This window comes from Protobothrops mucrosquamatus, unplaced genomic scaffold (assembly GCF_001527695.2).
Source record: "Protobothrops mucrosquamatus isolate PMUCROS unplaced genomic scaffold, P.Mucros_1.0 scaffold_253, whole genome shotgun sequence".
NCBI lineage: Eukaryota > Metazoa > Chordata > Lepidosauria > Squamata > Viperidae > Protobothrops > Protobothrops mucrosquamatus.
The window spans coordinates 2,505,942-2,533,716 of NW_015386329.1; the positions used below are offsets into that span (position 1 = coordinate 2,505,942).

Sequence of the window (27,775 nt, forward strand, 5' to 3'; positions counted from 1 at the left end):
TCAATTTGCAAGTAACTTATACAAGCTGAATGATAATTAACATTGCTTCAAAGCCCAGGTATGCATTCTTTTTCAGGATGAGGGTACAACCAAGAATTGGGTGGATTCCAAGAAGATAACTACATTTAATGTAAATTACTTTCCACGTATTTAATAGTTTTTCCTTCTGTCATTGTAACAGTTACAATTGATGACAAATTTTAAAAGTTTTACAGATTATATATCCATGATCTTATCTTTTTAACCGTTTGCAACTTTTGCTGTTATTTTCATACTCAGAACATTGAAGCAGATTTCCTGCTCCATTATTTCCATCCTTCCATTTCTCATATTTATCCTCCCATTTTTATTCTTAAAGTGGATTGGACCTATAATTGTTTATCAAGGCCAAGTCACCCTTCAAACTTTTCCAATTCAAGGGCTTATTATCTAGCATTTTATTTTAAGGAATTACCACATTTGTATTTAAATTTTTTTTTAAAGCTTTTCCATGACAAACTGCTGCATGAAATAAAGGAGGAAAAAAAGAATGTTTTCTCCAAGATCACAAGACACTCTTACTATGTACTGTGCTTAGTTTTTTGGTCATAAAATGAGACTTCAAAGTTGATGTCCTGTTTTATTCCACAATGGTATTCCAACCCACCCACAACAACAATAAAATGCAACCCATTCGGCTGCCACCCGATTTTACCGATCAAGAGAACGCTTTTGAGCAGCTTCACAACAGACATTCCTCAGAAGGTTAATCACAGATCTAGGGTCGTCACTCTTCATTACAGCACTCCCAGACACAATCATATTTGCACCTGCCTAAAAGCAAATCCCATGACACTGCATTAGAATTTTTAAAATAAGCATGCAACAATTATTAATTATAGAAAATTGTGAAATATAATGTATACATTCTAACAGAAACAAACAGCAGTTAGCCAGATCAGCACCTTTAATTATACTTTTCTTGTTACTCCTAATCAGCAAGAAACATCAAGGGCTGTCAAAAGTACCAAATGAATACTCAAATGTTTTTCGAAAAACTTACTTCTATATTTAATCAGAATGAAAAATAATATTAAACTGAGATTTAAAAAACTGGATTACCTAGGCATAACGTTCCAATAATTACCATTTTTCATCTAACGTGGACTGCCTCTTAGTCTTACCTCTGCACATTTATGTATAGTGTCTGGCCCTACACCACCATCTACTTCAATATCCAAAGAAGGAAACTGGGTTCTCAGCCAGTGAACCTAGTTAGCAATGCAGAAAGAACAATATCAATTAATAGGAGCAGTAATTATTTTTCTCAAAATACGCAAAATTAGACATCAATGTATAGTATGAAGATTCTCAGTTAAAATGTTTGTTCCCATTTTTCATAACACTGGGATTTTTGAAATAATTTGCAAACTTACCTTTGGCATCATATCTTCCATGAACGTTTGTCCACCAAAACCAGGTTCCACTGTCATAACTAAAGCCATGTCTATCTGATTGGCCCATGGTGCTAAAAAATCTACTGTGGTTCCTGGTTTGATAGCCAAACCAACCTAAAGAAGAAAAGGACCAAAATATTAAAACAACTTGTACCCTGAATCTTTCTTTTAGAAAAGAAACAAAAAGATTCAAATTGATTCCCACCAGATATTAGTAAAAAGTTCTGCCAAATAAACATTTTTCAATGGTGAAGAAAAAGATTACTTACAATGTAAAGCCACTAAGCCAGACATGTCAAACTCGCAACGTCACGTGATGTCGTGAGACGTATCGGGACATTTTTGCCATTGCCGGCAATGGGGTGGGCGTGGCTTCCGGATGACACGTCCGGCCCACGGGCCGGCAGTTTGACACCCCTGTACTAAGCTAACATTTGCTTAATATGCGTATGGATGCATTGGTCTTAAACTTGTGATTAAACAGCATTCATTAAGCACCCATTATAGTGATTGGTATGTATGTGCAAAGTGTCTAATTTCAAAGTATTTTAGTGTTTGGGCTCAAAGAAAAAATCCACTGTTTTAAATTTAAGAAAAAATGGAGGAGAGGATCAATATATGTTGCTTTGAGTGTCTTGACATTTGTAAAGGTGGGAGTTCCTTCTAAACTTTTCAGACCATACAGACATGGAGTAAATTAGCTTCATCTTTGCTCCTATGGGCTGGAGCTAGCTAAGAGAAGAATAGGAATCAGGGTGAGATGTTTTGTATAAGCAGGTGTAACATTCTAGAGTATTCTGTTGAGATTCCTTTTCAAAAATTCAGATTTCAAAGTATACAATACATAACATATGTGTTACAGGTACTGCTATGAGGGTACATATGCAAAATTATACTGATGTATATTTTTCACAGAGAAGTGTATTGTTGCATTTGCTAAGTTATGAGTTGAGTTAAAGTGATTCTACTGTCTGCTCTGTTGGATTTAATTATGTGGCTGTTAATGAGATATGCAAAATCATTCCAACTTTTTGTAAGTCAGATGGTAAATAGCAATAAGCAGAGACTACACTGTTCATTTACATTTGTGCAACTGGGGAGAAAAGTAAAAGGCTTGAGTTACTGCAAATGATGGGACATTGAAAAGTTTCAAGTGTTTATTCCATTCAAACAGAAAACACTCGAAACTTTTTGAGGAAGTTTCTGCAGGAAAACTGGCAGTTAAAACTGTCCAATGAACATTTTGAATGGAGCTCTTTTGTTCCAAAGAGAACAAAACATTAGCAAGTCAGAAACAAGTAAATAGCACAATGAATATAGGAGATAATCTACCTTATCAAATTTAGTTGAGCTGATAGTGTTAGAAGTAGGGGAACAGGTCTAGGGTATATATGGGTACATAACCCATATGCATACATATGACTATGGTTGCCCATATCCTAAACTATAATCCTAAATATATTCTTTACAATACTTTTTAAACAATGTAACACAATAATTCCTACTGTGTTACCAGAAAAATATTTGAAAGCACCTGTCAGTACAAAGCACCCAACATCATAGCTCTGCCGTGTCTCTTTCTAAGCACAGCCTCTAAGATTCAAGTTATTCTGCCCCATGTTTGCCATCAGATATATCTAAGAACTCAATCACATCAAATACAAAAATGCTGAATTACTTTCTTGGGGTAGAGTGTAGTATTCTTTTTTCTGCATGGTTCCTAGTCTGAGCTTTAATTCTTATCAATTAGAAAATATTTAGAACAGTATTTCTCACATTAACATAATGAAGGCAACTAGAAAAATAAAGTGTGGCTATCTATCAGCCACAATACAGGAGACACTGTCCTAGAATATAGAAGATCTAATGTGACATACAGAGATATGTGAGGTTAGGGATTATTTTACTGAACTGTAACACCTTAGTAGCCAATTTTGTATAGTGGTTAAGACATCAGATGAGAAATCAGGAGACCATGAATTCTAGTTTTGTCTTGGTGACCTTGAGCCATTAGTTTCTTAGGAAGAAGGCAATGGAAAACCACTTCTGAAAAATCTTGCCAAGAAAACTGCAGGGACTTGTCCATGTTGTCTCCAGAATTGGATACAACTGAACAGAAGGAAAAAAAATCAGATTTTTGTAATACAATGTAGATTTCTTTGGTATTTTAAAGGAATAGAGATACAATGTAGGAGAAAGAATAGCAGAATCTGGGAGTGGAATTAAAATAAGGATCAGCTTAGAATCCTTGTGTAACCACAACAGAACTAAGTCCAGCCCCCCCTTCCCTTGAACTCCATTGACCCTTATCTAACCCCAAGCAAGTGCTAACCGTTAGTTGAAAAGAAGAGTTACTAAATTCTATCAATTCCAAACCTCTCACCTTCATTCCATTTTCTCTTATATCTTTGATGAGGGCCCCTGCATTATCGGTAGCTTCTATATGAAAGGTATACTGATTTGCACCGGCTACAGCCATAGGTTTTACCCACTGTTCTGGTTTAGCAACCATCATATGCATATCTAGAAAGAACAAAAAAAAATCAGAAGTACAAAATACTGGACTGCATATTTTCCAAATTACTAAACCCGAGGACAGTCCCAATTTATAAAACATTGTCTGGCTTGGTTTTAGGATATAAAAGAGATAAGGATAGGACCCAGATGTAAGTCTTTTAGCACTCGGTACCCAAATACATATATATCTACTAGACTCTTTCCCTCAAATACTAACATTTCAATCTGTTTGGGGGATTATACGGCATGACTACGGTAATACCTTAAATTCAAGAAAAACCTTGTTAATATGCTTTTCACCTATCCTTTCAAGTGTTGCTGTCTTATTTATGAGAAGTTTCTGACAGGGCAATGATTGGCCTTGACTGTATCACATTGACCCTCAAAGCAGCTGCTCACCTGGTACCCTGTTTTGTTGCTACTGAAGCTGCTCACAACCCTTGCTTGTGCCACTGGCATGCCATTTAGTGAGAGGAATCCCTTACCACATCAACTGATGGCCTCTTCCTCTTGTCCAAGCAGTCCTGACCAGCAAAAAAACCCCAGTACTCACTAGAGCAATAAGGCTGGCTCTAAGACGTGGAGGTGGGCTTACCGCTGAAGCAAGTCCTCTCCTCTGATTTTTCCTAGCCCCCCCCCCCAACCCTGGCTTCCAGCTTGCAATGCTCAGGCAGTAGCAGGCATATAGTCGTTGGGTTCTGGCAGAAGGCACTACCTTCACAGGTCATGGCAGCCACTTACTGTTGCCTTGTGGACTCCTAATGTTACTTTGTTTGCAAGACAATATTTCACATTTTATTCATTCATTCATTCATTCATTCATTCATTCTGACAGCCAAACAATAAGTGGTCATAGAGGCCCAGCCTGATGGGAAGTGACAGTCCTATAGCAGGACAGTTGGTATCAAGCAAAAAGTGGCTCTTCTGTTACCAGATCTACATAGATGGTCTTCTTCCATTTTCCAATAGTAAACACTTTACTGCCAGATTACTTTGACCATCATGCCTTTTCATCATGGTTCAGTATCAGACTATTTACAAGGCAGAAGCTCTATTGTGAAGAATATCCTCATATGGATAATGTTAGAGATGGGGCATAGTGTAATATGTATGAAATGTTTAGATGCATCTCATTTAGATGTATTTTTGGTCTGGATTTAGAAGACAACTTTTGCCATTGTGGAAAACACTATTCAGTCTCAGTCCTTATTATTTTACCATCATAATAAAATTACTTATATTTAATATTATTAAAACTCATTGATACATTGAGTTTTAAATATAGTAATAGAAGTTCTGTAAATCTATGGAACACAAAGAGAAGATTTTGATTTATTTATTTCAATTATACAACCACCTATCCTACACAGATGACTGGGTGGGTCATGAAATTAAAATTTAAAAAATCATGTAATTAACTAAAAACAATGACCACAAAAAGCTATCAAAACAATTAAAATAATTAACCACACTGATTTCATACTGTAGGAACCAGTGATTTTTCCAGAGTAATTTGACAGATTTAAAATATAAAGGGTTGAAAAGTTCTGTGATAGAATGTGCACAAGAATCTCTGGTTTATTCTGAAACACTTCAGCAAAAAAAAAAGCTGAGTTGAAATACATTTTTCAGCACAGTGATCCCAGATTCCTACCTTATCATGTAATGTCATATGTTTTAAATTTATAGCAAAACTCAGGACCTTTTTCTTGAAATATTAATGTACAATCTTCTGGATTAATTTTGTAGTCTCTTCAGAGTGAGAAGCACATATAAGAATTTTTCCCAGCTGTGTTCAGACTTCTGTAATAACACCAGAAGCATTGAGATGATTGGGAAAGATGACTTAGTTTGTATAAGCTGGAAAATGACTTTCAATTAACAGCAGAGAGTATCAAATTTTCATTTTCAATTATTCTAGCATGGAAAATTATATTATTTTCCATCAATGAAAGAAAAGATTGCTCACCCATTGTGGCATCCAGGGAAGACAAGGAAAAAAACTTCCAAAGATATTTGGGACCAGATTATGTGCGGAACCATCTTCATGCCATTATATCAGCCTGTCTCGCTTAGTCAAGCAGGAAAGGCATATTGCAGACCCCGTCAGCCAAAGAACTCCCACTGGTGAGATCCGTGCAGAGAGTCTTCTTGCCATTGCCCCTGCCCTGTGGAACACTCCCCCCTCCCCAGAGATGAAGTGGGCCTCTACTCTCCTGGCTTTCTGGAAAGGCATTAAAAACACAGTTCTGTGGCCTTGCAGATGTGGGGCTGCTTAGTGCCCTGAAAGCCCTCCCCCCCACCTTTTAAATGCTTGCCTCTTTTACATTTCATGTACTTGTTACGCTTTTAATATTTTATTTGTACACTGCCCAGTATACTGTTCTTCTGTGAGGGAGATGGGCAGTTCCTAAACTAGATAGCTAGATGATAGACAGACAGACAGACAGATGTGATAGACATGGTAGACGGGTTGATAGATACAAGGAAAAATAAAACTGATACTTCCAGACAATGTCAGGGCAGTAAAAAATATTGGTGGTGCTATTTACGTAAAAGTCACCTATGATACTATCATAATCATAAGTAGGTTAGTATTGAAGTTGAAGCTGGGGAGGTAGGTAATTCAGAATAAAAGTTACAAAAGAACCAAGAGAGACAACATTGCACATCAACAAAAGGGAAAATGAGTTAATGGATTACAAGCAAAAGCTGCATAGGAACGGGTAATAAATAAAAAGGTAAAAAAAATCTAAGACAGAAACTGTCTTGGACAAGTAAGATTGTCAATACTATATTAATTTGTCTTAATAAAGGTAGATGCTGTAATACCAAATAAGAACTTTATGAAAAAGGTCAGTGTCAACATCTCGGAAAATCCCAATCTCATTCTACAGAAGAGAAATGCATGTAATGATGGCTGGGAATTTCTTTGCTAGAAGAAATCCAGATTTATCTATCGGAGTATATAATAGCTAGAATATCTAAACACTACAATTCTTAAGAATCAGCATGATTCCAGACAAAATACTGCTCGCATAATCATCAATAGCAGGATTGAGACACACACAAGCACATGTAGAGTTCAGAAGTAACAAAATGTACAAAGGAAATCTTACGTGGTCTATCTCAGCAAAATGCTATCTTTTAAGTTGATTCCATGATCTCTACCTCATTCAAAAATAAATTATTCTTGGTTCTTCAATATTTGTCTAAAGTTTCATTTTCTAAAACTTAGATACTGAAAAACAGGAAGAAACAGTTCTATAGCTATATTGGTTTATGATGGTAGAGACAATAATGTAGCAGCTTCTTGCCATTAATTCCTGTTCTGTTTTAATGTATGGACTTTAAACAAATAATTATATCATCAATCATGCTGTAATCACTATTCATTAAGGAAAGGCTGAGCTTTAACCACCACCATATTAGTATCATTTAATTTCTGCACATCCATGGAAAAACAAAACAGCTGAAAGCAGCACAGAAGTTTTTTTAAAAATAGTAAAATTCTACTCCTTGAAAAAAGGTTACTTGCCCCTCCTTTAAGTCTGTTCTAAAATGGAGTCTAGAAACAACTACGAAAGAGAAAGACTGGGATGTCAGAAGCTTGCAGCAATACTGCTTTCCTAAAATCCGTTTAAAAAAAAGTGTACATATGTGCGTGCGTGTGTAAATAAATAAGGGGCAAGAAGTCTTGGTAGGTTTAAAAATGGGCAATCATGATTGTTGTGTCCACTGGTACCATACTTTTTACCTTGGATTAATATTTAACAGAATAAACAAAGTATTAAATACAATACTGATTATAAACAGCAGACTCCTAAATAGAAATCATTTAGCTTTTTTGCAACCCCTTCACCTTAAGAATAATTTGCATTGTTTGAGCCCTTCTCTTTCTTGTGTACAATTTCATAGTAACATAGAAAATTCTTAATATGTCCACCAGTTTTAAATTAAATATATACAGTAGCACATATTAGCTGAGCTCTCTAATATACACTAATGTTCCAAAGGAATAGATTGTAATGCCACCCTTTTGCTTACCTGCAAAACATTCAAAGGGGTGCTAGAGAGAGCGAATCACCTATTCTGAAATTACCGAAAGGAGGCCCATCTGCTGCAAGGGTTAGATAGCTTCTTTGAAGGCTGCCTCGTCTATTTCTGCTTGTGTGGCTACATGGGGAAGAGCCCCTGGGTTCTCATGAAGCAAAGCCACATACAGGAAAAGGCAGAGGCAACCTCCAAGTCTTCCAAATAACATGGCTCCTGTAAGGCCTCGAAGAGACTCTCTTCAGCTATGCTAACACACATTCTTTTGGAAGCTTTAAACACCTTCAGATGGCATTTTCTTCCACAGCTTAGGCACAATTCCACAGCTCAAAACAATGCTGAAGTAAGAAGAGGATAATTCAAATGTAATTCATTCCAAGCCTAAAATTAACCTAAAATTAATAAAGAATAACAGCTTACCAAAAAAGGCCTGCTGACCCAGCTGCTTCCGAAGACTCTCTACAACAGGATGGCCAAAAGTTATGTTTGGAACAAAATGCCTATCCAAATGGGGAAAAAGTAATAAATCCATTGTGAAACAATATTTGCTGGAGTATTTCAGTATATGCACAATTTTAAATAATTAACTAGCATTTAATTTACTGATTAAATATTAGTAAAATGCCTGTAATGATAGAAGAGCAAAGATCTTTAGTACTGAAAGGAGCTTCAGCCAATGGCAGCAGTTCATACCAGTACTTGTGGTGGAATCCCAGTTAGACTGGAGGAAAGTGTTACTAGGGGAGGGGGAGGCAAGCTTAGAGTCCTTGCATTGCCCCCTGCAGAATACCACTGAAGAATTGCAATCTCCCTATGGGATTGGGCGTGCAGAATGAAATCTGTCTATGTTTGAATTTTATTCTAAAATACATATTGACAAATAAGTTTGCAAATGCAACTCCCTGCTTCTATTTTCAGTGGTCCACAATATTATATAGCTACAATCTACAGTTTTAATTCTATATATCATCAGTCTCATATTCCATTGATTTTTTAATGGAATTATTTTGCAACTTGTTTGTAAGATACATAGAGTAGATCTCTCTCCTTTGTAATTCATGGCTAACGGTTATCAATATTTTACATCAGTTTTTTGCCAATTACATTTTTAACTATTTAAGTTATTGCAAGAGAAATCTTTCCTCTAAACTGAGGAAAGGCAGTACACACATTTAAAAAGTCTTCTGATTCCATAGTTTAATTTGGATGCATCAGCAGCATCTAAAACTCCCAAGAAAGTATCAATACTGAAATATATTTTGATTGACTCTAAATAGACAATATTTTACCAGGCAATTAGAATATTACAGTTATTTGAAATAAAGAGCTGTAATAATATAACATTATTTAATGAAAGACTGGTTATGGGTCCTAAGGTTATTGTGTTTTTTACAGACAGAATAATTGAACACAATATTCTTCCTGGTTATTGGACATTACAAAGACTGTTGGCTGTCAACTCCATTAGATTGAAAATGTAAAATGATGGAGGTGATAACATATCCTCTATTTAGCCTCTATTGCCTCTATTGCCAGTTTTGGTTTAATATCCATAAATTTATTGATATGGTTCTCGGAAGAGTAATATGATTCAAAGATATGAATTTGAATTGTATAACAATTTGGACTTTATCAATGTATGAAATTACTAAGCATGGGACATAGCAAAATATTTGACTAATAAAGATACGCTCATTTATTACTTTGTTTTGAAACTTTTAAAAACTAAATTAAAATAATGTAGATTTTCCCTGTGCTATGGACTTTATATAATACAATAATAAAAAATAAAATATTAGGACTTCCAGTTTTGCATCGTAGCGACTCGCCCGAAGGATTATGGAGCTCCGCACCCCACAGCTGGTTTCGCCCTGCCTGGGGACCTTTAATGGGTCTAATGTCGTCCCGGAGAAGTGATGAAGGAGGAGCACCCCGATGATCGCAGAGCGATGGCAGTCGATCCATTTGATCTGGGGGAAGCTCTCCAACCCAACAGGAGAAAGGCTAGCTGCACTCCGGTGACTAGCCCAAGCTACTGCCATCCGAAGTCCAAAAGCACCAACTAAGAACAACTGTGAACAGCATGTTGGAGCTGGGTGAGAATATTGATCTTCTCTATTTTGAAACTGATTTCCTGGAAAAGATCCCCAAGAAGCAAAAAATCCTCTGAAAGTGAGAAGGAAAGTGACTATAACTCCACCCTTCCATAGACAGAAGCAGCGATTTAATTTTTATAGGGGACAAAAATACATTAAAATGGACCAAGGTAAAGCTATAACTTGGATAAAACTGAAAATTATGGAAATTGTTAAGATTTTCTACTTAAAAGAATATTAACGGAATTACAAGAAAATAATCGTTTCGTTTTAAAAGCGGGAAAATAAACAGACATGACATCTAGTGGTAGAACAGAGTATAGAATTATAGTTGTCTTGCCTCAGAAACTGGCAAGACGCCCAGAAACAGAAAACAATTTATCCCTTTGATCCTCAAGGACTCTTAGCCAAACAGAGAACAGCTGGGAATAGAAGAAAGAAAACACACTGGGCTATCTATTACAGAATGAGAAATACAATTCTTTATGAAAACTGCTGACCTTCTTGGATTATAAATACTTACTGAGCTGTGATATTTAAGTTTAAGAATAGTTTGCAGAGAAAGAAAAACTTTGACCTTTTGGCTATTCTCCTAGAGGTGAAATTACTACATGGTTTTTAAATGACTGAACATTGTGGATTGTTTCTAAAGATAAGAGATATATAAGACTATAGTGTTTGGAATTTAAGACTGGTTGGTTTGATGAAAATGGAGGTTGCATATACAACTAAAAGTGGCAAGAAACCACATGCAATATTCTTTTCTAAAATTTCCAGTCTGGGACATCAGAGATCTGCAGGAGAAATATTTCAAGATAAAACAAATATTTTCCAGGAGGAAATGTACACTATGCTGCAGCTAATTCAAACGACAATGGATTCAAATCATAAAGAGATTAAAAATAACTTTGATCATATAAATGAACACATCCTTGATCTAAGCTCACAAAACATTCTCAGAAAATGATGATAAAGAATAAACAAATAAATCAGATAATAGAACAAAAACCAGAGAAAAATGATTCAAAGATGGAGGCTACAAATGAAGAAAACCACAACTTAACAAAGAAAAATTTACAAGATCTTGCTATAATATTGGAAACGGAAAAGACATTTCATTTTTCAAAACACCAAAACAAACCTGAAGACAAGAAAGAAGATTTGACAAAATGGACAATAGAGCTGTCAGGAGAACCACTAGAGTCTGGAAGACAAAAAATGGAAAGAGAAATTGAGGGAGAAGAAAAGTGGAAGCGTCTTAATGAGTATAAATGGGCGAAATTTCTCCTCAAGAGCACCCTACTCAATGTGTTTTTCCCATTCTTAACAACACCTATAAAAATACAGGAAGAATTATATGGCAAGCTGAACACACTGACTTGGAAAGTTGCTAGACAAGAGAAGAAGGCAAGACCCGGGCTCAAGAAAGATGATTTGATTTATCTACATGACTAAACACATTTGAATATGGTTAAAAGAATACATTTTGGATACGAATGGGTTCTATAGTAAGAGAGATGTGAATTATAAGTAGTATAGTACTGTTTTATGATATGGGAAATGTAAAAAATAATGAGATGATTTAAATGTATGAAATGTTTTGGATATTCAATTGTAATCAACTTGGAGAAAATTATAGGTGATAAGAAATGTTCTGAATACTGAAGGAAACCCTAAGCTTAAATAAGAACAGGTGAGAACTAGATTTAAGAGAAATGACTTGACATACCAGATGGAATATCATATGACCAAACATTTGTCTAAATATGGTTAAAAGAATAGTTAAATTTTGGAAATGAAAGGGTTTTACAGTAAGAGAAATGAGATTTATAAGTAGTATAGTATTTTTTTCCTGATGATATGGGAAATGTAAAAATACCGGGATGATTTAAATGTATGAAATATTTTGGATACTTACAAGTAATCAATTTTGAGAAAACTATAACTGACAATAAATGTTTTGACTACTGAGGGGAAACTAAGCTTAAATAAGAGTTCCGAAAACAGGATCTATAGGTATTTCTAGTTAATATGTTGATTATGAAAGTATAGAAATTAACTACTATTCACTGTTGTTAAATATATGAACCCAGACAACACGTTTACTAAGCACTAAAGATTGCTATTTTAAAAAAATCAATAAAATATAGTAAAAAATAAAATATTAGATGAAAAATGAAATAATTCAACTTGTTTTCTAGGTATTTCAAAAGTAAAAGTTCTTCTGTTTTATACTAGTTCATTTGAATACAAAGATGACCTGTAGCCCTATTTTCACACTATCTTTCCTGTGATTGGTTAACATGACTTAGAAAGGGTTGGCATTTCAATTTTTGTATGCCAGCTGCAGGTGGTCATAAAGTGAAATATCACATGACCATTTCATTTAGCCACAGCAATCCAGCAGTCCTGCTTGCCATCATAACCTAGGACCATGCAGATTGTTAACCAAGGACTTCACATGACCATGACATGGGAAGAGGCAGGAATCCCAGGCAAGTAATCCAGTAGGTGAGAACTGTGGATGAGTGCCACGGGCAGGCACTAGGGAGTGGGTGGATGAAAAAGCAGTCGAAGCAACTTGCAACATCCTGCCAACTTCTTTACCAACTGTCTGTGGCAAGCCAGCAAGGAAGGTTGCAAATAATGACCTCGTGACTGCAGATTGCTGCAATGGCTGCAATTTTGCAGGCTGTTCATTAAGTCCTCCTTGCTCTATGTTGTCATAGCTTTGAATAGTTGCTGAATAAGGGCTTGTAACCTGAGGACTACCTGTATTTCTAAGGCAAAAATGCTTCCAGGAAGTACTTTTTGCATCATCCTCCCTCAAATTCCAGGCACTATAACAAAGCACTGCTAACAAAATACTGCTTTCCTAGAAACAAAGTAGCCAAAGTCTAATAAAGTGATGATAGTATCGACTGTCATGGCTAACGGCCAGTTGGCAAGATCCCCCTCCTCTCCGCAGCTCTTCTTGTGACTAAGGGCTGCTACGGTCCAGGCAGCCCCCCACCCATCCATCCCAGCATAAACCTGCTGGCACTCAAACATGCCAGGAATTTGTTTTTTGAATCACAAAACAGCATAAATAACGTTTGACTGACTGAGAGTGCTGTAAAGTATTATGGAGCGGTATATAAGCCAAATCGCTATTGCTGTTAAATATTGCACAAGAACACCGCACTTTCCTCCTTCCGTTCTATTCCAGGAAAGGTTCATTCAGAAATAGGAAAGCCGCCCAGAGCCAATCAGAAGGGCGACCTCTTCGCCCTTTCCTCCCGCCCACCACGACCGTCATCTACCGTACTCCGGTAGAGAGCCGAATGACAGGCGTCGGCCGCCCCCGCCAGGAAGGGACCCTGTCTCACGCGCTCGTGCGAGTTACCCGTCCATTACATCCAGGTGCAGGTAGTCTGCGCCGCAGTCCATCATGCGCCTGCATTCGGCTCCCAGAGCCGCCAGGTCGCTGTTCAGAATGGAAGGACCTATCCGGCACCCCGACGCCATAACTATTTCTCGGAAGCCCAGAAGCGGTACTCATTCCGACCCGGAAGCAACTCTGGCTTCGCCAGTCCGCGGAAAAGAGTTTTGTGGGAAATGTAGTTTTCCTGGTGGAAGGTGTAGCTTTAAAAATGGCTGCCTGGGCGCCAAGGGAGCTAACCTGGCAAACGTTAACCGTTAATTAGTCTACTTTGATTCGGCTGGGGAATCCCGAAAATGAATAACCTCGATTTGTGGGTCAGCATCTTATGTGGAGCCAGTTATTGCTTGGCCTTTCAAACTGTTTAGACCTCGGGAAGCTCCCGACGAAGGGAGGACGAAAGAACTGGTTCTTTCCCTATCTGTCTGTCTGTCGTTACTAAATTCTTCACAATTTTTATTTATGTTCTATTTTTCCTTCTGACTTTTGTTCATTCTTTTTTGTTCTCTTAGGCTTATGGCATATTCAAATTTATTTTTTTATGAATTAGTCCAATAAAATAGGAACTCTGAATTGTACACATAAAATCTTCCCTTAAGCAGAATCAGGATGTGTAAAACCCCATACATGGAAGTCACATAAAGCTTAGTCTCAAAATTATTTATCAACATCATCTTAAGAACACAAATATTTTCAGGCATAAGATGTATTTGTAGACAATTTATTTATGCATTTACAAACATTACTCTTTCATAAACATAATTAAGATATTTCTATAGTTTATTTTACCCTTCATCTTTGGTCATCTGATGCACATTACAGATCTATTAACATTTTAATTCTTTATATTTTGATCTCATAGTTTTAAATATAGTTTTATTTTAACTTTTAAGGGGGGTTTCATTTCCATTTTTAATTAAAAATTAGCTTTAATGTGTACAGATTGATTTTAAGGTTCATATAAATAAACATTTTCTAAATTTCAATATATTTTTTTCAATAGTTAATATGGCAAAACAGCCCTTTCACTTCTTAAATATAGCATATATTAATGCAAAGATAACATTCCTCTAATTATCCTGAGATCATTTATTAACCATATTCATTGCTGCTATAAATAATTGAAACATTTTATACCTTATCCCTTGATAAATATTTTGAAATACAGATTTTCTTTGGCAATCGAAGTATTCATTACATTGAAATCTTTGCAGAGAAAGCCATTTTGAAAATTTAGAGTGATTTGTTTCTGAAGACAGTACTAATTTATAGTTTTGAACGCCAATTTTTCCTTTTAAAACTAAAATTCTACAGAAGTTTTAATCAAATCAAGCTTTGATATTTCTTGGGAATCTTACAGCAGCATTCTTCAAACATATCTGATGGCATTCTTATGCATGTACATATAAACATGAATACTGCAACATTCAGTACAGCTATGGTCACATTAAGAAAAACACACATATATATGTTGAGATCATATAGATTAACAAGACAATGATGTACCCTTTCTGTGAAACTGGACAAGGATTGGGCACTGCTTGAAAAAATATTGGGAGGCACACGTTGAAGGAGAAACTTACAGGAAACTTGGGAGTATGGCTGTAATTTCATAACTTGGTATCACAGGTCTTTTAGAAAGGGACATTATATCATTTTAATAATGCCAATAATATATTAATATAAAAATCTAAAACAACACAGACATTTTTTTAAAAAAACCACTTCATACATAAGGCCTCTAACACTAAGCAAAATTAAGTTTCTTCACAGCAGATACATACTTATCACTTATCAGTATACTGGAAGAAAGCAATAAATTCTTGTTAGAGTACAATTCTATGTGCCTTTAGTTAGTACAATGCAACTAAAAGAAATACACAAGAAAAACACATGCTTGTATCACAGTAAATTGAGCAGTCATAGCTATTTTAGGCTGCCAGACGGAGGTGTTTTTTTTAAAAAAAAATAACGTAATTTTAAATCACAACATAAAATTACAATAGGCATATTTTTGAGGTTTTATTATGGCTTGCTAAAATGGATTCAGTACTTTACTCTGAGTCACATTAAAAATGAAATGTAATAACTGACTTTGACATAAAGATTCACAGTCATTGTTCCTAAAATGTGATTTTCAATGTTTTCTTATTTGTGTTCTGTGCATTCATACATATATAAGATACAGCTTGTACAGTAGCCAAAAGAGAGATTTCTAGAGTTTTGGAGGATGTTTCGGTGAAAAGTATTTTAGTGTGTTTATTCCTATATTGTATAGACTCTGCCCATTTCCTTTTGAATGTTTTATAGTAGAATCAACATTCATCTCCTTAGTTTTCATTTAATACAGTATGTTCCATTTTTCCTAGTGAAAATCAATTATTTGAAAAGGCAGGGAAAAAGCCCATTATACTGGATCATGACATTTTTCATTCTTTCATATAGCAGGATATATGCTATTCAGAGCACTATTTAAAAAATACTAAGGCTGTGTGGAGCTTCAGATTCAGTATAGGAGAGGTATTTCAGAATATATAAGAATGTAATTATGGCATCTGTCTATTAAAGCAGCCATGTAGCTGTTTTTACAAAAAAAAAATGCAGCCGCTTTAATGAAGCACAGACAGTGCTATATTAATGATCCCGTGCATTGATGCCTCTGTGTGTTTCAAATTAAATCTGAGGCAATATACATTCCAAGTATGTTAAATGTGCTGTCAGGACACACATCCTCTTTGTTTAGCTTGTTTTCAGTACATAATTTAGAAAGGACATTATTATTGTCAAAAAAGGTATAGTAGCCACAACATCAAAATTTCCCTCTCCCAGAATTGAAAGAGCTCCCTCCCCTCAGCATGGGTTTTTTTTTTCATCCCTAGTCCTAAACACATAGCTGGACTAATGGACCTCACACATTTGATAGACGGAATTATTTTTGCTTATGTCACTTTATCTGGACTAAAAGACCTCCAAAGTCCCTTCAAACTCTTGTTATTCTATTATCTGTTTTCAAGGTCATTTCAAAGAGGACAAAGAAACAAATTTGGAGCATGCATGCTAGATAATGCATGCCCTATCTAAAAAACTTCTCCCTCAATTCTAGAAGTTTTCAACATGAACTGTATTTAGCTATATCAACATATGTATAAATGCACATATAGTAATAAATGCTTATTTTCTTCAAATAGTAAGTAGTTACTGAAAAGCATTTATGTAAAATGTTAGTACACATATACACTTGGTAGCTGCAATGTCATATCCTTATTATAGATATTCAGTGTCCACCAATTAATCTGAAACCTTCACCACAGGCAGAAAACCACAAACTGAAACAAAAAAAAATTAAGTTGTATTCTTTTTAAGAAAAAAAAAATATTCACACAAGTTTCCGAAGGGACAAGTAAATCCAACATACTTCTATTGTAAGCAGAAAGTACTGCTGTGAGTTTGAGATAAGAAAAAGTATTGAATCGATTTCATTCTATTATCATGTGGACATATTTAAGCCAGCCTTCCCCAATCCAGTGGTGTTTCGTGGACTGGGAAATCTGGGAATTGTCCCAATATCTTTATATGGACCCAAGTTAGGAAAGGCTGCATTAAATATATATATATATATATATTATCCATTTACATAATGCACTTAAACATAAAATACTTTTTGACTACCATCATACCCTTATTCACTTTATATACAGCCATTCAGTAAATATAAGGGATATAAATTTACAAAAGGAAGTATGTTTTCTGAACAGATGATTCTTCAATCTTCCTAAACCAATGAGAACCCCATCATACAAGTAAATCAAGCAACATTTAAAAAGTGGTATACAGTTATATTAACTTTAACAATAACAACAATGAAAGCAGCACACCCCCAGCATGTAGAGGTTAGATTGGTTTAAAGCAATGGGAGTTAATGAGAACAGTAAAATACAATTTAATTTTGCCAAATCTTTTTGCTGCATAGCTTCAAAAGACCACCCCCAGCTAATTATGAAATATATATATATATTAAAGTTTTGCTTCTTATGATAGGCTTATATGTATGGCTGACACTACATCCAATTTAGAAACCTTTAAACATTAGCTAAATAAAATTATTGACATCAGAATATAAAGGTTATTTACTTGTACATTAATGATTACATTCATATTTCATTTAGATTGCAAATCATCCATTGGATACACAGTTCAAACAGAGACATAATGGATATATGTTATGTTTTTTTCACAGATTCACAAACACCTGCAAACTTATATAGTGTGTGAAAATAAACTTTGTGTCCTATGCTAATTGAAATATATAGTTATGAAATTTTCCTGTAGCGTGATTGCTATTAATGATGTTTGCAATAAATATACTCTGTGTACAGTATCTGTCTCCCTTCTGAGATTACAAAAATAAACTTTAGGTATTATGTTAAGGTGGTCTGCCTTCTAAAAGATCATTCTCATGTTCTGCCTGTAATGTTTAATGTAATATTTTATTGGAGAGTCTAAGAAGCAGAAGATTCCTATGTCATGATTAAGTTCTGTGTCTAAGAACATTCCCAGTTATTCTTCAGTCTTACAGTGTGTCCTGAGTCTAACTAGATCTTCCAAAGGCATAACTTACGAATTATGAAATATATTAACCCGCCAACAGGATATGAGATATCTCTCATTGTTTATAAAGTGCTCTTTCTTTACTTACATTACTTATAGAGAGCTAGGAAGATTAGAGGAAAGTCTCTGCTTCCTCTATTGTATTCTATTTCTTTCAAGTCAAACATGTGATTCATCCTGGACAACATCAGTTTGCCCCATCTCAACTTGTGTGAAGTTGAACTGGCTGGAAAGAAGTGGATTCTCCATCCCATTGTCTTCACTTATATGAAGCACAGTATCTTCATGCTGCAATAAGCTGGTTGTTTCTAAGCCCGTGAAGTCCTCAGCATCAGAAAGCTGTGCAGTTGGAGAGGTACTATGAGCAAGTGCTGGGTTTTGCTCTGAATCCTCCTCCTTTTTTGTATCTTTTCCAGTAACAGGTGTCTCAGTCTGCAATGAATAGAAGTAGATGTATTTATTTATTAAATTTATTGGCCACCATCCTACCACAGGGGAACTCTGGGCAGCCAATAAATCTATGAATATAGATCCATAATATTTTATCACAATAGAACTCTCTCTCTCTCTCTCTCTCTCTCTCACACACACACACACACACACACCTATACAAAGCGACTGTGGACAGCTTACAAGTATATCTGGAATTGTCCAAGAGTTCCCTTGAGACAGTGGTAGCCTGAGGTAAATAGAGTGGCAGATAGATGGAGATTTCGTTGTAATTGGAAGCTATATTTTTTCACACATAGCAAACTCCTTTTTGGAAATTGTTACAAAGCTTTACCATAATAACTTTTTTAGTGATAGGGAATTCTATAGTTCATCTTTCCTCAAATAAAATACAAGCATTGTTGAACTGTTGGCAGGAAGAATGATGAAAGGAAACAATAATAGCACTGGTCATCACTGGCATCTATTTGAAATGGGAGAAGGAGATTGGCAAGCAGTGCAACACCAGTACTTAAATCTATTGGGTTGGATTATCAAATACCATTGGAACACTGCCTAGTTCATATTTGTCCTCCATCCTTACCCAGGTCAAAAAGGTCTAACCACCAGAGATGAGTACATCATGAAATGTAGCTGCATCATGACTACCTTCCCTCTTCAGAAGATATTAGCTGATCAGAGCTACTAATTTTTATTCACCTTTTAAATCATCTTATCTCCTTTTCTTTTTTTCATTTTACAGGGCTTAACCTGTTCTAACTCCCCTAGGTATGCTCTCAAAATATAGCTGCAAATCTAAGCACATTTCCTTTTCTCTTTCTCAAGACACTGTTCTTTTCTTTATTGAGAACACAATTATACTTATGATAAATTTATTAATAAAATATGTTCAACTGCCAACAATTAAAAACAGAAGCAAACAAATGGGAATGCAAATTAACATAAGTAAAGATAAAAGCCAGAGAGACAGAGACAAACAGAGAGAGGGAGAAGGAGAAGAGAGAGAGAGAATAACAGATCTGGTAACAAAATATCAATAGCATTAGGACTAAACTAGTACTTTCCTCCTGATTTTGATTTTAAGAATTTTTAAGAATACATCTTAGTTGTATCTAATCAGTTCTGATCTACATTATTATATTGCCTTCCAAATGAAATTTAAAATACAGTTCTGGAAAAAAGCAAAGAAGTATAACTTCTTTCACTCACTCTGCCTGCTACTTGGACTACCTATCATATTTCCTCATTTTTCTTCCCTCCATCCTGAATACTATAAGTTTGCTGTCTAACTCTAACCAATTCCAGTTCCTATATCAGGAGCTGCTGGTGCCTATTGTAAAGGATGGAATGGAGTGCTGGAGCAAGAGTGGATCCCCATTGACAATTTGAGAAAAGTTACTTTAAGTCTTACTGAAATCAGTTTAGCTGAAACTGTTTGGGTTAAATTAACAATCCAATGTACAAAAATGCATATATAATGTGCCAAGTTCATTATGGTAGTTCTACAGAGTATGAAGACAGCCTCATCACTTTTTATTTAACAGAGCCGCTTTTTGCTTCCTTTAACCTGCATGCTTACAATTCTTACCTGGAAAGGAAACAGGAGAACAGTGATGAGCATCTCAGTTGAAGTTAAAGTCTCTTCTCTCCCCCCCCCCCCCATCACCACCAAGACCCTGGGAATGAACCACTATAGAATAACTGGATATTCAGATTTCTTTATATGCACAGTTATTGCTGTTGATTATTGCCATTCCAGACAAAAGAAAAATATGGGCTGATTAAAGTATAATAATTTGTTATGTATAAAATCCTATATTCTAATCAGAAAATGTGTCATTGCCTAGAATCTCTTTGCTTTTTGGAACTTGCTACCCCTCCATTCCTTGTGGGAGTAACTTTTTATTTTTCTGAAAATGAATCCGCTGGAACAAGAAGCGATTCAAGCGTTTCAGACATGGTCTGGCACTGGAGTACCACAACCATCCTTGCTCCAAACCAGTTTTTGCACACATCTATCTACGTTATCTCAAAATTATACTAATGGAATATGAACATTGCATATTCATTTAAAAGGAAATAGGCACTCCTCCTTTTCTGCAATAATAGTGTTAGATATGATAGGAAGAACTCTTTATAAGAAAAAGGGTAGACAATAGTCACATTATCAACAATAGAAAAAATTACGTATTGTATGGGAGCTAGATGCTGTGTAATTATATTAATGATATAGAACAAATACATAGAAATGTTTAAAACATTTAGATGATATCATACTTGTCCTATATTGAGAATTATGCTCCAACTTGGCATGAGTCTTGAACCCAGAGAACAATGTGTCCTTTTAGGATGCCATTTAAGTTCACTCAGGCCAGAGATATCTAAAAATGACCTGTCCTCAATTCAAAGTTCTCTATGGCAGTTCCTTCTGACAAGAAGATTGGGAGTTTAAAATGCTAGTTTTAGGCACTTGCTGTTTTGGTGGGATAGAAGGAATGAGAGGAAGGATATAATTATTTGTCAACTCAGACTACTAAAGCTTCTTCAGGGATGGGGTGGAGAATACTTGGAAGACATTGTCTGACATCAATGTAAGCGAGACATTCATTTTTTATCACAGAAACTCTCCCCAACAATGACAATTGTAATTTCTCCCATCTTAACATAATCTTGTTAAACTTCATTCCATGTCTTAACATATTTTTTAAAAAATAAGGAGTCCTTGGTGTTTTCTGAGCTTAGCTGTTTCCTTGCAGATGTTTCATTATCCAAACTAGGTAACATCATCAGCACTGATAATGTTACCTAGTTTGCGTAATGAAACATGCAGGAAAACAACCAAGTTCTGAGAGCACCCAGGATCCGTCATTTCATATTGTATATACTTGCCACTTCCCGTGTTTATTTGGAAACTCAGGCATTTTTTGCTTTACATAATTCATTTTTATTTTCATTTCTCTTATTGTTAGCATAGATAATTGTTATAAAAGCTTAATTTGTTAAGAAATACTTCTCTGGAAACTCTTTTCTTTTAATTATTCTTTAATTCTTATCTTTTCTTCTTGTTTCAGACAATATATGTTTTTTGACAACAGATATACCATTTAAACAGTGGCAGAAGGATATATAAATTGTGTGGTAGGGTGAAAAACCACAAATTAAATATAAGGTATTACAAGATACAAAGGAAAGAGGAGGATTTAGTTTACCTGACTTGAAATTGTATTTTCAGCTTGTGTTTGCTTTGGATGAAAGAGCGAGTGTTTTTCGGTATTAGAATTTGACTTGAGATTTGGGTGGCATGGATATTTGTGGTGTGACAAATGTGGATTTTAAAAATTGTTATGTTATATTTGCCATATAGAGAATATAAAATAGATATAAATCCAGATTGTGAATTAAAATATCTTTGTGACTCTCAGCACAAGAAGTTTTTATAGGTGGGAAATAGTTGACAAACACAAATGACAAGCTCATTTTGAGTTATTATAATTTTGTCAAGGGAATGTAAAATAAAATTGAGAACTGGTGACAGATGGATATAGTTATCAATGGTTCTCTTAATTAGAATGATTTAATCTAGACAAAATAATTTATAGTTTTGAACATTATAAGACAGTTTTAATCCGAATTGTGTACAAATGATATAAAATGTATAAACTTTTATTAAAATTTGAAACAGAAGGCAAACAAAAAAAGAAAGTATGATAAAATGGCTTAAAATTTGGTTATAATATACAGCTGGAACAATGGGAAAATGTGTGGGTGAAAGAAGTTTTACATTTACATTATGTTATAATTTTAGACAGAATGTTTATAAAATGATGTACCACTGGTGTATGTCATCAAAGAAATTGTCTAAAAAGTATAAAGACATCTCAAAATTATGTTTTACATGTGACCAAGAGGGGATGTTTTATCATGTTTGGTGGATGTGTAAAAAAAGCTAGAAAATTGGATTCAAGTGCATATACTGATTCAGAGAATTGTAAAGATAAATATACCATTGAAACCAGAGGGTGTAGGGAGGAATTATTGGATAAACAGTTGTAAAAAATAGTGGAAGATTGTTTTTCTACATAATAACTACAGTGAGATTATTGTATGCACAAAGATGGAAAGATTTGGGACTATCTGCCAAGATGGCTAAACTAACTCTGATCAGAGATAAGACAATAACTACATTTATTGCTAATTGGAAAACCCTTGCAGACTTTTTGTGTGAAACAGAAAAAAATGAACTTGTGATTTATAGTTTTGATGACTAGGAAGTATAGACTATAGAAAGAAGAGAGTTATGTTGTAATCAGAGTAAGAGGTAAATTTATGATTGTACTTAAAACTGCTGAAAAGAAGATTTTGTCTTTGTATCTTTCTTCTTTTCTATTTTTCTTTCACTTTAAGCTTTCTCTTTGATATATTCTTTTTCTTTTATTTTTCTCACTTTATATTAGTTTGTATTATTTTTTCTTTTAAAAAAAATCTTTAATAAAAATATTTTTGAAAGAAGGGAATGCAGCAGAGAGTGCATGAAAGAGAATCCTTTCATTAGCTCACTTTGCTATTTCCCATTTCCCAATATTAAAATTATCTTCACTTGTTTCCCTGACTGGCTTAAAAACACACTTTCTCCTGCCTTTAATTACTCCATTATTTGTTACCACCATCTCTTCATTTTACATAAAACCCTATCTGCCCAAAATTTGTCACAGATATTTCTCATTTGTATGAACAATTTTTGCCACAAATGTCATTATCTCCAAAGCAGAATGTTTTATTTTACAGAATGTCAAATGTAAGATATTTTTAATAACATCAAACTTTAAAGGTGAGTAAGAAATAAAGGTGTACCCTCTCTGATTTTGATTAAATTTGACATACTTATCACTTAATAGTCATCTAGCCTTCCAACAAATCTTTTATGGTAAAAAGCAAAAGGAGTTATAGTCACTTTATGAAACAGATTTTAAAGATATATAATTCAAAAAGTCTTTTACCATTTTATATAATATTTAGCAAGCTTCTTTATGAAAAATGTTCTGATACTCTGTAAATTCCAACCTGTTTTGATTTTTTTTTTTAAAAAAATCCCCATTCTTTTATCTTGGCCGATAGAAGAAAATTGGCTTTATACACTTTGTACATTTTTCTCATGCTTATGCATTTTTTTAAACTAACTATCCTGAGAGGCATAGATTCAACTTCCCAGTCCACAGTAACTTACCTCACAGGGCTGTTGTGCTGATAAGATGGAGCCACATATACTGCCTTGAGCTCCTGAAGAAAAGGTGGGCTATAAATATAATCAATCATTCAGTCAATCAAGGCACATTCAACATTTAATACAAATAATTCTACTTGAATTTTCTCTTCTTATTCCATATAAGAAAATGACTCCTTATATTTCAAAAGAAAGGAAATCTGCAGTATGGTAATGTTATGTCATGTAAATATGGGTAGGAGATAGAGAAATTTTGTTTTCATACATCTGCTTTGGTATGCATAGACACCAAACTACATTCAATACATACAATAAGTTTATTATATCCGCACCAAAACCTTCAGATTAGATATTAGTAAAATGCTCACAAATTAGTAAAATGAGATTTACTTTCTATACTTTCCAGCATCATTTGTTCTGTTACTCAAAGAAAAAGACACTTTTACCCAATTTGGGATAATTTAGCCAGGTTTGGGAAGCACTGGGCTAGAATATGAGTTCTTGTACATTTTCAGCCTGATTCACTCTGCTCTAGGCATTTCCTAGTTTACTTCATCTCCTAGAACTCCTCTGCATTCTGAACTAGAAAAGGTTGCTCAATTCTGTCCAAAACTGTTGTTTTTTCCTAGTCTAGCAAGCAAATTGTATGTCTGTAGAACTCTCATCACAGCCCAAGCAACATTGCAAGTGCCTCTGGAAGCCAAGAATAGCTATCCTATTTGATGGACCAATTGAGCAAACACATCCTCCCTGCAGAGTTAGTAACCCTGGACACAGCACAGAGTGATCTGACCATGACAGGAGACAGATTGCAATGTCTCCAAACCTCAGCTCACATTACATCTGTCTTGAGCCAGAAACTAGATTTAGCATATAGCCACCTGCGTGTGTTGGCCCTGGAATATCAGGTTGTTGTGGTGGCTATGAACTTCCAGACCATCTCTGATCCCATCCCCAATAAAAACATGTTAAAATTTCCCCCACCATAAGCCTGGTGAAATCCACTGTTGATCCAGAAATGAAGCTGAGTAACTGCTACCACTGAACAGAAGGGAGACCAGTACAACAGCAGCTCTCCCAATTTGTCCCAACTAACAAATAAGGCTACACATCCAGTTATTTGTGGAATAGAAATTCTAAAGTGCTACCAGAGTTTCAGATTACAATTCAATTCTTATGAGTCTCCATAAAGCAATGGAATTGTGGGAACCATAAGATAGAACTCCAGATAGTATCAAGTTATCTACAGCTGGAATAAGAGATTAAAAAGATACACTATCCTTAATATGAGAAACCAAAGGCTAACACCCAAAGAATAACACTAACTGTAGGTGCAACCATTAGTGGGCATATTCCATTGAAAATAGCAAGCATATTTTTCTGCTTTATTAAATTACCTGGTGAGAAGAGATTTGACTATGGAGATCTGCCACAATAATGGTAGGTGATGACTTCACAACAGATTTATTGGTTGCTTGCTTGCTACCTTCTGCAGGGCTGTTCCTTTTGCTGCATTGTTGCTGCTGGGCTGCAATAGGTGTAGGATCAGATTTTGAAGATGATGCCTCTGATTGAGCTTCAGTGAAGGTGACAGATCGTTTTTGATCCACTGCAAGTAATAAGCAGCAATAAATACATAAGGATAAAAAAAAATCTGAATATGTGTCATTATATTAACAAAAATAGTTGCTAATCTTAAAAGGGAGCTCCTGAAACTACTGCCTAAATAAATTTACATCAAACCTCCCTTCCCAATTGAAACTTCCGTGATACCAGGAACTTCCTTGAAACTGATATGTACATTTAGAACAGAGGTTGGCATATTTTGGACCTTGGGGACTTCACAGAACTTTAAGGACCACCCCTGTTCACAGCCACAAGTGTCTTCCCTTTACAATTGCTTGAACTCAGTGGTCTAGAAGGCCAGGGTACAGAAGTACATATAGCACTGCTACTATCTGCTGCTGCTCTATGTTTTCTATTTATGCATGGCTATGTATATATTTAAAACCATTGGGGAAATATTTATGGCTGGAATGCAATCTATTGTAGGAACATAAGTTATTTAAAATACACACACAGAGAGAGAGCATGAGCAGAAATTATAAACAGAAATATACTCAAAGAAACAAATAACCAGGAATAATCCGCTTGGCACCTGTCAGGTTTTTTTGTCCATCTTCATTTTTAACAAATCTTTTGGAATTTTTCCCTTTTTTAAAAAATATCAAAAGAATATTCTCAGAAAGGAGAAGCTGTGGCCAGCAGAGATGATGATTCTGTGAATTTCCAGTGAGATAAAATTGAAACCAAATAAAATAAAAATGCTCTGATAAGATGTAACTGTGGAAAACTAGTAACAGCAATGAAGAATAACAAGAAGATTGTGAAAAAGAGAGCAGGGAGCAAAGAGATGCTTGAAAAAAAGCTGAAACTGATGTTTTGTTACTGCATTACATTTTTTGATTGTCATTGTATCTCCCTTGTTTTATGACACAGACATTTTCATTTCATCATATTGCTTTTTTAAAAAAATTGAGAGGGCTGACAGGGCCCAAGGAGTTACATGGGCTACAGCCAAATCAGATTTAAAAGAAGAGTGGAGGAGAAATAGCAACAGTAAGGCTACAGACAGGCCATTAGGAAAAGGTAAAAGTTCAAAAGAAAGATTAAGGACAAGAGGTCCTGCAGGACTAATGTCTAAGAGAAGTTCTCCCATTTAATAGACCATCCTTAAAATCATATTCCAGTGGGCACCATACTTGCAGATAAAATAACAGAAGATTCAGGCTGCCAACTTTTCTGCCATGCAATCCTCCACAACACACTGTAAGCAAATTTAATTTTCCAGATTATCTTCCATACTGCTGTTCTATTTGAACATTAAAATACTCTTAGCATTTGTATGTCTATACATTTTGAGTTTACAGCTTTCACAAAATGCTGCCAGCCAATAAGGGATTGCTCTTTCTTTTATAGAACTGGATAATAGGGGTGCATCCTGCCCTGGAGTATCTACCAGTCAAAATAGCCACAACAAAAAAATAACTGCATTATGTTTTTCATCCAAATAAAATACATCACTAGTTTCCTATAAGCCATTTATTTTTGTATGGTGATTTATAAAATCCAAGTATTATGACGAAAAGCAACATGAACTCTAAAATATGTAAATAAATACCCTCAAAATCCTCAAAAAATTTCCAGTAAATATTGTGCTGGCCACTAGTGGAATCTGAGCTCTTCTGATGTGTAAAGGCTGCAGAACACTAGCTGAAGCCGGGAATGCTGGGAAATTTACAATTCATATAGAGAAAGATTTCATTTGCAAAAATGATGGGAGGGTGAGATATATAAATCACATCTGAGATCTTTGGGCATTTCTGCACTGCAGCCTTGAAGCTGCTTGTCTCCTGTGCATGAGCCAGCTAGAAATGTTGCCAACTTCAGAAATCCCTTCTCAGATTTCATCCTCTTACTCCATTTAGGCCTAGTAATTGCCTAGTAGTCTATTTAGATAATAGTTACCATAGCTGTTGTTGGTGGATTCTTCTATTTCTTTACCTATTTTGGAAAAATTAAAGGGAAAAAAAAAGAAAACACTACAGTTTTACCCATTTTTCTGTCACTCAAGTAGAAGAGGAAAGTGACAGAATTCTTGTTAATGTCACTTGTTTAAAACAACTTGGAAACAAGGATAGGTTCATGGTTTCAGTGTTCCATCAGTGACTTTGTAAAGAAAAAAAGAAAAAAAAGGCCCAGAAGGTGAACCTGATAGCATCATTTGAAGTGACATAAGTCAGAAAGATACTTTTGACTCGGAGCAGAAAAAAAACCAAGCAGACGTTGCCTCCCTGTTGGACTGGGTGCAAGAAGAGTACAAAAGTACATGTTTCTGCTTTGAGATACTCTCAATAGCCTATTCTTTTGTTGGGTCAAGCTTGTGCAGATCAGCCCTTTGTTGTAGAAAATT

The 27,775-nt window shown here is 35.1% G+C and overlaps 2 protein-coding genes across 2 annotated transcripts in view; both read right to left on the reverse strand.

The window, feature by feature from the left end:
• Window positions 1-606: 606 nt before the first annotated feature.
• Window positions 607-13,635, reverse strand: RPE (ribulose-5-phosphate-3-epimerase). Its single transcript, XM_015831091.1, has 6 exons — window positions 13,488-13,635; window positions 8,427-8,506; window positions 3,820-3,959; window positions 1,416-1,550; window positions 1,164-1,250; window positions 607-813 (listed from the first exon to the last, which is right to left on the reverse strand). The coding sequence occupies exons 1-6, from the start codon at window positions 13,607-13,609 to the stop codon at window positions 691-693; spliced, it is 687 nt and encodes a 228-aa protein (XP_015686577.1). The 5' UTR covers window positions 13,610-13,635; the 3' UTR covers window positions 607-690.
• Window positions 13,636-18,290: 4,655 nt separating this feature from the next.
• Window positions 18,291-27,775, reverse strand: part of UNC80 (unc-80 homolog, NALCN channel complex subunit) — a 58,675-nt gene continuing 49,190 nt past the window's right edge. The window contains exons 26-27 of the mRNA XM_015831053.1: window positions 25,200-25,411; window positions 18,291-18,563 (exon numbers count right to left, since the gene is read on the reverse strand). Of these exons, the coding sequence (XP_015686539.1) occupies window positions 18,291-18,563; window positions 25,200-25,411 (485 nt within the window). The remainder of the gene's footprint in view (window positions 18,564-25,199; window positions 25,412-27,775) is intronic.